Raw genomic sequence first — 15,331 nt, 5'->3', positions numbered from 1 at the left:
ACAACCACGCTGAATTGAGACTGGTATGTAGACGGTCTTGCCGAAACTCTGAGAGATGAGACGGTCACCATCAGACCAAATTAGTTCTGGTACCTCCACCGTCATCCCACATTGTCATGATTGCGTACTTATGTACAATGGCGGCAACATCAAGTACATCCTGTGGCCACCGTCTTGCGTACTCTCTCAGCGAGATGAAACAGTCACAATCAGACACTCTGAAACTTTGAGAGTGCAATAAGATCAATTAGACCGGGTGCATCCTTTTCTTGCCAACACTTTGAAACGGATGAGACAGTCGCAACCAGGCTGAAATGAGACTGGTATGTTCACAGTCTTTCCACAACTCCGAGAGACAAGACAGTCACGACCAGACCGAATTAGGCCCGGTACCCACCATCTTGCCAACAATTCGAAAAGGAGGAGACAAGCACAACCCGGCCGAATTTGTTCCGATACCTCCGCCGTTTTGTCTGGAACCTCTAAATGCCGTCTTGCAAAAACTACGAGAGAGATAAGACAGTCACAATCAAACCAAATTGGACTGGATGCGTCTTTCGTCTTGCCAACACATTGAAAGGGATGAGACAGTCACAACCACGCTGAATTGAGACTGGTATGTTGACGGTCTTACCAAAACTCTGAGAGAGGAGACGGCCACAATCAGACCAAATTAGTTCTGGTACCTCCACCGTCATCCCACATTGTCATGATTGCGTACTTCTGTATAATGGCAGTACATGTACATTGGTATACATTGCAGTGTAGTATAATAGATAGTCCTTTGAACTGAAGTCCCGGGTGCCAGCTCAATCTTTCACAGCCACCTGTCCTGATGAGGGAAATGTAGCACTTCTTTTGCCGTGGTCACCCTGTGGAATCAGCTGCAACTTCTCCGAGCATCTCCTGCCTCTCCGAGTTGTAGCCAACCAGCTCTCTGAGCAAATCGAGCCTCAAACTGAAAATGACCTCATATGAACCGTTCAGCCTACTTTATACAGCTTCCTCACTGTGGCGAGCCCATGCGAGGACCATCAAGGAGCCAGCTCGACTTTCAAACCTCTGGCTTTAGCGTTTGAGCCGTTACAGTTGAAATACATGCTTTGATTTCTTCCGTTCGGAACCAGAGATGCACATTGTGTTGAAAACCTGATCATAGCTCCTTGGGTGTCGTGGCATAGCCTCGCCACAGTGAAAAAACCGTCAGTGAGACGTACAGTCCATAGAACAGCTTTGTTAAGAGGTGGTCTTCAGTTCGTGGCTGGATTAGCTCGGAAAGGTGGTTGGCCATGCCTCGGAGAGATGAGAAGTACCCGGAGAGTCGCAGCTACTTCCGTAACAGGGTTGGTTGCCTGCACTTGCTGCTTGATTCTGCCGAATCCGAATGTTACAAATTTTAAGATGACTAAATTGACCAACTAGCTTCTGCCTGTTATCCCTCTTTAATAACTTAAATAAGATTTGACATTTTCAAATAAAATCTTGTTATAAAACGGCCTCAAGATGAGCAAAAAATCTCGTTGGAAATGTGGCACCAGAATGATTTGGCTATTTTTGTAAACAATGAAGACTAGAATTTATTACGGCAAATACGTACTTCACTGGCCTTTATTACCTTAAAGGCTTACGCCGTTTGTTAAAATTTGAATTTGTAATTGAATTAAAAAATTTCCAATTGCGGAAACACATCCTAAATACAAATTTAAACATTGCCGTTGTGTAGCCCGATATACAAATACTATGAATACCAAGTTCAAACAAATTTGTATTCATAACAACTACACTACGGCATTGTGTATTAGTGGATTTTTCTTAAGTGTGTGTTAGAGACATTTGTCTGAAGTCTGTAGCCATAGGTCCTCCATTCCTGTAGATTAGGTGTTAAATCAAGTCTAGGATCTCAGGACAAAGTCCCATGTGGACTTAAGTGCTAAGGCCATCAGTTGCTCTTTGGTGTAGTTGACAAGTCCATAGGTTACACCGAGGAATCTATAGAAGACCATGACGACTGCAAACAGCCATAAACCGATGAGGCCAACAGCCAGGTGATGCAGCCTCGGATTAGATCTGGAATAAAATGGAAAAGCAGTTGAAGGCAATATCAGAAAAGGTCTATCTTCATCTGGTCTAACAATGTCCTTGTTGACGCTCAGCTCTCAACTCACTCAATATTTTTATGGGGACGTGCGCATGTCATGCCATGCCCGTCACTGAAGCCAAAAGGGTTATTGTCGTCCTGGGTGATGCACAATATCACCCAGCCTCTATCTGGGTGATGCATAACATCACCCTGGGTGACATTGTGCATGCACAACATCACCCTGGGTGATCTTGTGCATTCGTTTCGCTATTGGTGACGGGGTTGTCGAATCGGCGGACGTGGAAATGTTCACGGCCAAAAAAAAAATGGCGGCCGTTCATCTGGTTCGCCAGCGCGACTTGCCAACATCATTTGGCAGCTATTCCCGAAGTCTAAAGGGCATCTTTAGTTGCCAAAGGACGGGAAATCAATTCGAAATTATTCGTGGAACATCAAAATAATCGATGAAAAAGAATGAAAAGTGCCGTGAACTGCACAAAAAACGTGCCGTGCGCGGTCGTCTACGGTATATAGCAGAAGTACCATGCTACGATTCGACAACCTCGTCACCAATCGCGAAACGAATGAACAATATCACCCAGGGTGATGTTATGCATCACCCAGGACGACAATAACCCCTTCAGCGTCACTGAAAGGTTAACTGACCAACGCCGTTGAAGAGTTAACTTACGCAATGAGAAGGTACGCCTGCTCCATCAGCACCGCCACAAACATGAGCTTGAATAAGACAGCCGGGAGATAGTGATACAGGAAGTAGGTCGACTCGACCAGATGGAATGGAATGTAGTGCAGGAGGTAGCCCCCGATGAGCAGCTCTGCTATAAACTGCATGTGCTCCAGGTAATCTACAAGAAAATAAACACTCACGTCAACATATAAACAAACGGAATGCTTTCCATTCTAACATTAGAAGGTCTACTTGGGACGAGATTTTGGGACTGTCGTGCAGCTCCTTTGAAGGCCTACGCCGTTCGTTAAAAATTTTGAATTTGTAATTGAATTAAAAAATTTCCAATTGCGGTAATATATACTAAATATAAATGTCAACATTGCCGTTGTGTAGGCTGATATACAAATACTATGAATACCAAGTTTATACACATTTGTATTCACAATACCTGCACTACGGCATTGTGTATTAGTGGATTTCTATCTAACTGCACCACAAGTAATTACAAATGGCCTACCCCTAAATACAAATCATGACATCACATATTTTGCTACCTAGAAAATCAAGAAAATCTATGTGATAGCTCACCTTCTGGTACGAAAGTTAAAGCTCTCTTCCTCGCCAAGACGATGCTGACAAACGCCAAGACAAAGAGAATGAAGCCAGGGAGTGCAGAGTACCAAGAGACGACGTTACCAATGAGGTGAATCTGTGCCTGGAATGGAGCACGTTTTGGTTGTAAGGGTCAGTGAAACATCAGTACATGTAGATCAAGGTATGGGGAGTGCAGTCCTTTGAATGAGACGTAAAACCAAGGTTCCGTGTATCTGGTGTCCATGCCAGGGTACTAAGTAAAAGACCCCACCAAGTGAGAAACATGAGAAGCTTGCATGTACTCTATTTCTGGCCTAAGAAGGAGTTTATATGTACTCTATATGTACTCTATTTTTGGCCTAAGAAGGAGTTTATACCAGGCCAATAAATTCAATTGGCACCGAACAGTAGTGGAACGTAAAAACGCTCATCCCGCCTTGGAGAAGAAGAATACTCCCTGGAGAATAAAACCTCCAATCCAAGTGCAGAGCGAACGCTGAAGAAGAATTAGAAGAAGATGATGATTTTGAGGGGAATTGACAGTTCTAATTTATCTCTTTTCAAGCAGGTGTCACCCAAAGCATTTCCAAATGCCTAAAAGACATCTCCGCTCACATTTCCACTGGGACTCAACCAGTATCCAATGTTGCGATCGTCAACGAGCCAGTCGAAGGGCGTCGAGCTGAAGCGATGGTCCATCTCCTCGTCAACACGCACCATCCACATCTTCATCTGCAGCTCAGAGAACTTCTGCCAGAACGTCAGATGCATCGGTTCAGTCGGGATGAACTCCGAGGATTTTAACACTTCCTGTTCCGTTTTGTCATTCTCAGCTAGAAAGCAAAAAAGTATAACTGTTAAGGCATACGCCGTTCGTTGAAAATGTTGTATGTGTCATTGAATTAAAAAATGTCCAACTGCGGAAATACGCACAAAATATAAATTTCAACATTGCCGTTGTGTAGGCTGATATACAAATACTATGAATACCAAGTTTAAACAAATTTGTATTCGCAATAAATGCACTAGCGGCATTGTGTATTTCTATTCAACTGGACCACAAGTAATTACGAACGTACCCCTTTAAACCGACAGATTTTTCGCGAGCATGTATTGTGACGAAGTGCGAAATTATATTTTATTTATTGGAAACAAAAACGGTGTCCATGCCAGGGCACTATGGTGTCATACAAGGTTCTGTTCTGCAGGTATAGAGCAGTTGAACACTGCTTCGACGTAACTGCTGTCAAATGAAACCTGTCTCCATTGCGCAAAATGCAAGAAAACTCTAGTTTAGAGATGATTCGAATCTTACCTAAGGTATACTTATGCTCCTCCACGTTCCAAACGACTGACTCCTGACCGGTGTCTTTATCCGTGGCGACCTCGAGTTGGTTGAAACCCCATTCAGGCAGATGCATGCCAGTGAGCTACGAGGATTAAAAAAACACATATTAATAACTTGGATATACATTGTACATTTCATTTTGTACTCGATCCTTATGATTTACCTTAGACGAAGTTTTCATCAACCTCACCGGTTGACATCCTCAGGTCTTCGGAGTAATTCCCAGTGAGCAGCATAGATGGCTGCACTGCACTGGAATTATGCAGTAGAACTTCTCTATAACGGACAACCTCAGGACTGACAAAACAACCAATTTAGGTTTCTGATGTTTCAGAGTGCTGGTGAGGTTGATGAAAACTTCGTCCAAGGTTCCATTCAATTTGACCTCTGTTATCAGGACACCTCTCTATCAATGACAGTACTTAATAGAGAGGTTCTACTGTATTTATCCGTTCAACTACACAAGATGATCTTCGCCTAAATATTTTGGAAACATTTTGCAGGCCCATGTTACCTTGAGAGCCTGTTCAGTCTTGACGTGGACCAAACGCACATGTGATCGAATTGTCTGCCAATATTCGCCCTCCGTGTCCTTATTCATAATCTCAACGCGCCAGAGATTCTGTGGCGTCATTGACACATTGTAGTCGACGTAGCAGCTCACTTCCTGGTTCATGGGCGAGATTGGCGCGGCAACGTCGTGGCTGGAGACAATATGACACAAGACATTGGAATGAACGCCATGAGCACTTTAGCAGACAAACCACGCTGATCTCCACGTTTACGGCCCAACGTACATTGATCTAAGTGGCTTCTCTCCCAAGAGGTTTCGTCGATTTATCTTTGGAACAACATCATTGCCATCTTCGGGGTAAAAATAGGACTCAATTTCTAAATTCGTTATTCACTTTATTAATTCTTCGGGGGGACAGAATCTGTTAAACAAAAACCTCCCAAGTCTTAAGCCAAAGGTAAAATATACCATGTTGACAGTCAAGCAGAATTCTTGTTTATGTATATCGCAGTAGCGATGAGCAGATTTAATGCACGCAAAGTGCTACATAAAATAGTGGAACTTAACTGCGGCGCAAATATAAATATAAATTTGAACATTGCCGTTGTGTAGGCTGATATACAAATACCATGAATACCAAGTTTAAACAAATTTGTATTCACAATAACTGTACTACGGCATTGTGTATTAGTGGATTTCTATTTAACTGGACCACAGGTGATTACGAACGGCGTACCCCTTTCAGGAAATGATACAAAACTGGACGTAATCATTGAAGTTGTCACACCAAACTCCTCAATGAACAAACCATCCTTCTTACCTGTTAAGGAGCCTACCCGTTATACCATGAAGAAGTTCGACAACATCGCCATGTTTAATCTTAGGCGGTGGGTCTTGAACCACTGTAACATTTTTTCCCGGATGTTTTACGAGCCACCAGTTATTAACGTCTTTGTAGCTGTAACACGTGACCTGTTGCTGGTGACTGCTGCCGCGGCCGTCCTCATAGCGGATCGGGTAGACGGCATTGTGGGAATGTAACCAGCATGGCGGGCCGAACGTGTGTCGCAGCGTGATCTGGGAGCCGTATGAGATGTACAGGGGCTGGCCCATGGTGATGGCGGCGAGGCCACCCTAGAGAACACAACACATGCAAAATTATGACCAACTGCTGATGAACATCTGATGACGTAACGAAAATATCCCATTGCAATGCGCTTGCACCAGAGATAATCTTAAACATGGTTTTTGCCGAGATAAGTTGTGACAGAGCGATGTCTTGTTCATATTGCTCTTGGTAACATCATGATGCGTATTAACTCTTACGCTACCGCAGGCTTTTAGATTTTTTCTGGGATAGAACCCAGGCCCTCTTGCGTTGCAGCCAGACTAGGAAGCTCTTTATTGATACACACTGTAGTTTTATCAAAACCTCCTTACCTCCAAGCTGGCTTGAAACTGACTCGTCATCATCTGGTTGTTAGGCCCGGCTTTCGTTAGAATGCTAAGATGCGCATAGAAGATTCCAATATAGATAGTGAACGGTAAGACTAGGAGACACAAGATTCGGGAAGCTGTGTGTTTAAATAAGGTCATCTGAAAACAGAAGAAAGATTTGTAAAAGACTCGTAGAAGTAAAAGCATCAGCATTGACAAACCATGCCGTAGCCTGCCGGCGAGTTATAGAGAACTTTTGAAAAAGCCAGATGGCACCAATTGCAACAAACCCCATCTCGACAACATCTATGTGTTTCCATGCAATCATACTACAAGCCCCGTGCAAGAAGGCCCCGGTCTCTCATTTTCTTGATATCCAACGTGGAAGTGAAGTTGCCCGTCTTGCTAGACCTCACATTTTTTTGTCAAATTTGCTTCATTTGCATGAACTTACGTCTGAGATTGTCACGTCTGCGAGCATGGACCAGAGATCTCGGGAGATGATAATCAACACCAGTAAAGCGGTCATGGAACCAATATACTTCGTGCTGAAAATAAGAAATCGCTTTGAACGTGACGAATAAAGACTAGCAAGTGCTTTAACTTCAATTTTGTACAGATAGGCCTAGTAGTTCTCTGGTGACGTACCTCAGGACGGAAAAGGAAGCTGAGGTTGTTGACGAAACTGACTAGAACCACTTCATACTCACGCAATACAACAGGCCATGCAAACTCCCAGCAACACTAAACATGTCCACCAGGGCGGCGTAAACGGCCGATGTGAGAGATTCCTAAACTTCAATAATGTGAGGAGGGCGGCTGCGCTCAGGAATAAGACCAGACTCTCCGCCATCATCAGACGAGACTGCACCAGAAACGAGTTTTCTGAAATAGAAAGTTTCTCGTGAGAAAAATATATTTGATTGGCTCGCATTAATTTCATCTTTCTGGGATGAATTAACATTTGGGGCCTAATTATGTCATGGCTGTGACACACTATGGCCTCCTACTTGTGTAAGCATTTGACGTTATGAGAATTTTTACATACAGAATTTCATTCACGATGGGTTTAACCCTTTCTTGTGGAGAAATACATGTAGGCATGACATCTTCAGAGATGACTTAATGAATCATTGATTGTCGAAAAAAATTCCCAGTGGCCTAGGGGCCATCCATTTAGTATGTACGCACTGAAGGGGGAGGGTGGGTCTAGGATTTTTGGGGGAAATGCATACACCTGAACTTTTGCCCAAAGTGTGCGTACAGGGGGAGGGGAGGGGGTATCAAAATCACCATTTCGATGCGTACATACTTTATTGATGGCCCCCTTTGTCCTTATGAATTAGTTATTTTGTAATACATTGCGTACATTTTATGCATTGTACATGTAGTTCCCTAGTAGGGTACTTGGGCATGTAAAAAATGTCAAGGTAAGTGATGTAGCTGACAAACGCCACTTGGTAAGCACCACGATTATTCATCACTACCTACCAGCGATGACCAGAATGGCGGCGATGGCAGCAGTCCACCGACTCATTTTCATCTCGACCATGATCTGATAGACCGCGGGCACCAGGAGACTCCCAAGGAAGGCGGGCACGAACCTCAGGTACCAGATGGGCACATCCGGGCTGAATTCTGAAATGACAAAAACAATGCAACTACAGCGGAACCTCGCTTAGCGGACACCTCTATATCAAGGACAACTTCTCTATTAAAGGCCTACGCCGTTTGTAAAAAGAATTTGTAATTGAATTTAAAAATGTCCAATTGCGAAAATACATACTAAATATAAATTTTAACATTGCCGTTGTGTAGGCTGATATACAAATACCATGAATACCAAGTGCACTACGGCATTGTGTATTTCTAGATTTCTATATAACTGGACCACATGTAATGACGAACGGCGTACCCCTTTTGTAAGGGCACTAGGTTTGGTCCCAAATTGGATGTAATGTAATGTTGAACCTGATCACAGTGTTGTAGTGATACATCAAATAGATCCTTCTAAGATTATAAAGTCTATTTCAACGAAAATCATGGCATCTAATGATGCATCTAATGATGCCATCATAATTCATGAAAACAAATGCATTTCAGTCTGTTTTTGCCCAAAAATATGATCTTTACAGTCAAAATCACAATTGACATCCGTCCTGCTTCGTGTCAGTGGCGCGCGAGTTGTGCGCCAAAAACGCACCAGTGACACACTTACATGAATCGCTCTTTATTTTGTGTAATTTACATGCGACCAACGCACGACTTACCTGCGACCTACGCAGTGGGTAACATGCACCACTGACGTGATTCACGGGCGGTCAATTGTGATTTGGACCGTATGGCTATTTCGATTATAGGCAGTATTCAAACAACTCTGCCACATGGTGTCTGCGAGTAGAGTTTGTGTGAAAACGACCAAAATTCAAAAACACGAAATTAGGCAGGATTTGAACGACGTCTGGCAATGCGTTTAAACATCTGTCATGCAATATGCAATGAAACACTCACCAAGGCCAATGTTATCGTAGTTCTTCGTCGGCGTATAACCACTGAGGTAGCCAGCGAATGCGAATAACATCTTGGCAAGCGGAGGATGATGGTCGAAGAAGAATGTCCCGTTGAGGTAGAGATGTGTGAAGTGCAAGTAGTGGAGTTCATCAAAACTGAAATTCAACAGCTGGACATGCAATGTACAGTGATTACAATGTACAGTTGAACCTATCTGTTAAGGACACACTCGGGACTGACAGGTGTCGTCCTTACTAGAGAGGTGTCCTTATTAGAATGGTCAAATTGAATGGAAACAACCACAACCAGGGACCTCAAACACTATTGTCCCTAATAGAGAGGCTATTCTTTAATGGGAAGTGTCCGCAAAGGGAGATTCCACTGTGCTGTGAAACTATGCATTTATAGACACTCACTACCTGCAACTTCTTATCCATTCCAAACAATCAACCCAAACTTCAGTGCAAATCCACCATTGATGACATATTTGGCGCCAAAAACTACCAGTTTTACCTCAATTCAAAAAACTTATTTATAAAAATGTAAAAATCAGCTTCTATTATTCTCAAACAAATCACTGTTTGTTCATGCACGAATATGATAGCCCAAAAAAATTAACAAATATCTAAGTGTACTAAAATTATTTTCAGAGCTATATGGGTGATTTTTTATGATGCTATCTGTGAGACTAGGCCACAATTGTCTTGTGACACAGATTGATATTTCAACACATGTAATATGGTGAAACCTTGAATACATGCCCTGTGCCTAATTTGGCGGCAGTGCAGTGTTCATTCTTCAATTTGGAGCTGGGCATAACTGGCATCAGTCAGAAACGGCAGTAGTACTCACACGATCCCATTAGGATGCTCAAGCCTCCACATCCGCGTACACAGTGCAATGATAAACAAGATGAACTGGACCATGTCAAACTCCACCTGGACAGAAAACGGCCTGGGACGTTCCTTGACATAAGGGATATGCCGAGCGGTCGAGGGGTCAGTGGGCAGGGTCGTTTCACTGACTGGTGCTCCGTCTCCCTGAAATAAAAACATGGCAGATCAATGATGACGATCAATGAGGAGCCTCACAGCCTAGTGGTAAACACTGCCTGCTACCACGCAAAAGGGCCCGGGTCCGATCCCAGGATTGTATTTCTGGAAGAACCAGATTCTTGCTCGCGATTTGACTTTTTTCATACCTCGTCCCTAGTGACGCTTGAACGGAAGCCACTACCCTCTCCTCCCGATGACAACTGCTGGCCAACGGTGGTTGGCTCTCGTCTTGGTACGGAGGCTGGTTGTGCCCGGCTGGGCGTGGAGGGACGCCCTTGCTCCATCTCAGGAGTTACATCAGCTGTTTCGGATGCCATGCTAAAAGCCTCGCCTAAAAATAATCAAAAGTCACAAATATGGAATAAACGGCAATGAAAGTTTGAACAGGAACTGTCTGTTGAGTCTGCAGGATGAAATGATGAGTCCATAATTCCTGATTGGGATGTATAGTATAAATTGGTAAGTGCATGATCCCTTTGCTTTTGGAGTACCAATGGCATCAGTATGGCCATGCATTATAACCAAGCTGCCCACTGCCCAGTCACCTAATTCCGCAGCACATTAATAGTTTCCACCACTGATCCGCCACTCCTTTTAGCCTACGCCGTTTGTTAAAAATGTTGTATTTGTAATTGAATTCAAAAATGCCCAATTGCGAAAATACACAGTAAATATAAATTTCAACATTGCCGTTGTGTAGCCTGATATACAAATACTATGAATACCAAGTTTAAACAAATTTGTATTCACAATAACTGCACTACAGCATTGTGTATTAGTGGATTAAACTGGACCACCAGTACTGATGAACGGTGTACCCCTTTAAAGACAAACAAGAGCACATGAACATTCACATTCAAAAAATTATTTTTCAAGAAGGCCTACCTGAACACGGAACGACCAACAGTTGCTGCGAGCACCTGATGAACGTTTGCAAATATGGCGCAAAGTAAGTTGAAAACGACTGGATGAGGTCACACAACAGAATGAACTGGATTTCAGAATGTCCTGAATGTGGTGTGCAGCTCAATGTTTATTCAGCCAGAATCAAGCAAACTACAGGGTGTAAAAAAATCGTCTTGCTAAATTTGAAGTTGAATAAAATTTGTTTAAGTGTTTATTCCGGAAACTTTATCTATCACCCTTTAATAATAATAACTAGTAATTACCCGAGCTCTGCGCGGAGTTTGGGGCATGGAGTGTTGTGTGTGTGTGTGTGTGGGGGGGGGGGGGGGGGTGGAAGGATTGGAATAACCAACAGAGAGAAACATTTACATTTCATATTGATTATAATTTGACCATTATTTGCTCCTTCCAAAGAATAATATAGACTGGCTAGTTACAATTTATGCTGATCAGATTCTTTTTTTTACTGAAACAACATTTCCCTAAAAATTTAACTAAAAGTTTAAGAGCGTGTTCCTAGAGTCCTTTTGGGATGTCAAGGTTCGGAAAAGCATAACAAGTGCACCCAATTTCAAGAACAAACGGTTGGCATGCCGTCAGAGTAATTAAATCCGATGAAGAAATCCAATGGAATAGTTGTCCTATTATGTTTCATCATTAGAAATTGGCCTGTATACACTCGAATACGTTTTGGTGGATCCCTCCAACTTGCTTATGAGCATGTCGTTGATTTTGAGGATCAAGTCGTATGTTGGCGATTGTTTTGGGGTAGGCCTATGTCTGATCAAATCCCTGCGACAAATTCGTACGATTAGCCTGGCCAGCTATTCATACGAAAAAGCACATGATCTCAGGATGTTCATATGAAAAAAACACATTTTTCGCTGAAAATATGGATTAGAGACGTAGCTGAATGGCTTTACGGGTAAAATCTACATGCCATACAAAAAATTAGGAGATTTCATCCAGCGGTTAAGGCAGTGGTAGACATAAAGATATTTTTACCAGTTCTAGTATTAATCATATAGATGATCCTTTAAAACATATTTAAAAAAAAAGTTATTCAAATGTTAAAGTAGCAGGACTATTCTTTTACACCCTGTACAACGACCCGAGCTTGACAACGACAATAATTCTAAAGCTATACGAGGCCCCACATGCCTGTAGGACAATATCAAAGTGCTGCCGAATATAATCATAATTCATATTGATCGGATGCATTCCCAGTGTCTGCGGTTGCACAGCTGCGACAGGTGTGTTTTCAAAGGTGACCTGCAACGCTTTTATCAAAATTTGAACTTTGGGTATAAATAATAGGGCATAACATAAGGAACACAAGTGCGAAAACCGCATAAAAATCAAACTACCGGTACTCATCTTAAAGTTATGGCAGTTTGTAATTAAAACATTCCAGATGGTGCATGAAAAAGAAATTGATGATGTAGAATGTGCTGTACTGAAATAAAGTTTTGATAGTTTCATGCTTCAGCTCAGGCCTATATTTTGATTACCTTCCCACAGGACTGGTATGAGGTTTTAGTGAACATGTACATGTACATGTATGTACAATTTAAAAATATAGGCATGAAACCATAAAAAAGGCGAGGGGGTCGCCAACGCTGGAGACACTCGGGCGGAAAAGCCGTGGCAGAATCTGGCTAAAGGCCGCGAGTTCGGTGCCCCGTACTATGTCGCAACTCCTGAATCGGCACAGGCTGGGCGACCCGCCGGAGAGGCAGGCGAGTGGGCAAGGCCTGTGCCCGTGCGAGAGGCTCGCCAATGAAGGAAACCCTCTGTCAGAAAAGCCGCGGCGGATCCGGCGAGAGGCCAAGAGTACGGGGCCCCGTACTCTGTCGCAACTCCTTAATCAGCACCGGCCAGGCGACCCGCCCGAGAGGTAGGCCTAGGCGAATTGGAGAGGCCCGTGTTCGCTCGAGACGGGTCGCCGGCGATGGGAAAGCTCCGTCGAAAAAGCAGCGGGCCACGTACCTGTAATGAAGTTTTAAGCCATTTTCCAGTTAAATAGGCAATATCCATCAGCTCATCACTTTTTCCCAGACATAATCTGGGAGGAACGCTTTCACAGGTAAATAGACCTATCCTAGCCTGTTAAACCATGAAATTTTCGTTGTACGTTATGCATGATAAATTCAAAGTTTGGGGGGTCTGAACATAGGGGGCGCTTTTTTCAATCATTTTTACCGTTGACCTACTTTTTTTACCACTGCATTCTAAGGGAATTAAATTATTTTAAAGGGACTATTTTCGTACAACCTTGACCGGACCTTTGATTACAGGTGCGTGACCCGCGGCGGATCCGATGAGAGACAGAGAGTACAATGCCCCGTACTCTGTCGCAACTCGTCAATCAGCACAGGCCGGGCGAACCGCCCGAGAGGCAAGCGAGGAGGCAAGTCCCGTGCTCGCGCGAGACGGGTCGCCAACGAAGGAAACCCTCGGTTATGGCTGGCACGAGTGAACAGAATTCAGAATGCCACGGCATCAATCGGAATTGTGGACAGAAGTGTAATTTATGGAGGACGGAAGTAATTCGGATCAAAAAGTGGCAATCGTTTATTGATGGTGCGGCATAAATCGCGCGGTTACCTAGCTACCATGCATTAGAGCCCGGGTCCGATCTCAAGTGCACCCAGGATGATTTTTATGGACGAGCGGGTGTGGCTTTCAAGGTACTTAAATTTTTGCCTCTTCACAACACATCATGACGTACAACGTATAACCCCCAGCCAGACATAGGCCTACATACATACATACATGCCAGATCAATATTTGAACCTAGATTTAAAAGATACACTTAGTCATAAGCCCCCCTTTAGGAGGGGCTCTTAAGATACACGTGTGTGCGGGAGTATATAATGAATGATAATGAGAAATAAAGAGAGTAACTATTGTATATCCTACAAACAATTTTTTTTGGTTTTTCAAAATGGCGTTCAATTAATAAATCAGACCAGTTGTAGCGCTGAATTAATAAATCAGACCAGTTGTAACAAGTTACGAGAACATCTAATTTAAATCTTCATGGGAATTCGCTACATATGCCTAAGAAATTGGCCAATTATATTAATATTTTTATTAGAGAAATATCCGTCCTTAATAATGACAGAAAAGGGTGGTTTATTTCAATTTTGTGTCGACATGGTCGAGGTCACGTGACATAAACAAAACAATCGCACATACCCGTCCAAAAAAGGCACTTTAAGAAAAACAAATACGTTTTTCCTGCTTAAAACCACACTGACGACTAAGTTAATTTGGTCTACTACCCAAATCTGAAGTATCAAAATGAATCACAAACTAGAACTAGCTCTATTTAGCAAAAGTTGCGTGAAAAATTCGGGTGAGCGACATACTGCACCCTAGCGGCCAATAATTAAACTACTTTCAGCCGGCTGCTCCGGTCTCGTTAGGGAGTTTTTCCCAATGTACGCGATGATGATGTGCCCGATTAACAGGACGTAACATCTATTTCAAAATGCGTTTCCAAAGTGAATGCATGAGGACAACCCATTTGTGTCGTATATCACTGGAAACGCCCGATTCCCGTGAATAAGGACAATCACAATGTATTACATTACCAAAACAAAAATGTGTCGGAAGGAACTATGGATGGTCCCAACATGGGGGGTTTGGGGGGTTTCCCCTCCATTGTACTGGGTAAAAATGTTACGCTATCGTAGGGGGGTTCGGGGGTGCTCCCCCGACCTAAAGGGGGCTCACCAAGTCCTTGACTTTACATATTACCAGGCGAGGGAAGCCACTGCTGGCCACAACAAACAAGCAGGAAACAAAAGACTGTATGGTCGCACACAACATTGTTCTCGTTGTGCCTGATTGCCTTTTTTATGAGACACACTGTAGTCCTGTAGAGTGTACTGTACAACACTCGCACAAGAAATCAGATATCAGATAACATCGATAATTTGAGCTAATGATGCTTGCCATGTCATTATCTTTTACTGTAATCAATACTTACTGAACTGGTCTTCAGGACCCTACGACCAAAGTTACTTCTCGCTGCAGTATAATGGTTAAAACTGATGTTTTACATGCCCATTCCTGAAAATTGGGTTTAAGCCAAATTCTGAGTTGTTCCTGATATGAGGTAATTTTTTATATTTTTGTCACCTCAAAATTTGGCAAATAGCTATTATTTTTTTGAACATCAATGATT

The 15,331-nt window shown here is 43.0% G+C and overlaps 1 protein-coding gene across 2 annotated transcripts; it reads right to left on the bottom strand.

Moving 5' to 3' along the window:
- Positions 1-1,410: 1,410 nt before the first annotated feature.
- LOC135501181 (protein O-mannosyl-transferase 1-like) lies at positions 1,411-15,246 on the bottom strand. Of its 2 annotated transcripts, none has more exons than XM_064793085.1 (15): positions 15,134-15,246; positions 10,377-10,561; positions 10,028-10,215; positions 9,176-9,330; positions 8,156-8,302; positions 7,375-7,549; positions 7,119-7,212; positions 6,668-6,823; positions 6,048-6,361; positions 5,228-5,417; positions 4,681-4,795; positions 3,981-4,198; positions 3,360-3,486; positions 2,772-2,946; positions 1,411-2,067 (listed from the first exon to the last, which is right to left on the bottom strand). In XM_064793085.1, exons 2-15 carry the CDS (start codon positions 10,545-10,547, stop codon positions 1,893-1,895), a joined length of 2,400 nt encoding a protein of 799 aa, XP_064649155.1. In that variant the 5' UTR covers positions 10,548-10,561; positions 15,134-15,246; the 3' UTR covers positions 1,411-1,892. The 2 variants fall into 2 exon arrangements, with proteins under 2 accessions (XP_064649155.1, XP_064649156.1); XM_064793086.1 differs by lacking the exon at positions 15,134-15,246 and adding an exon at positions 11,116-11,199.
- Positions 15,247-15,331: the final 85 nt, after the last annotated feature.

Source organism: Lineus longissimus, chromosome 17 (assembly GCF_910592395.1).
Source record: "Lineus longissimus chromosome 17, tnLinLong1.2, whole genome shotgun sequence".
NCBI lineage: Eukaryota > Metazoa > Nemertea > Pilidiophora > Heteronemertea > Lineidae > Lineus > Lineus longissimus.
This window is presented reverse-complemented; position numbering and strand designations above follow the sequence as displayed.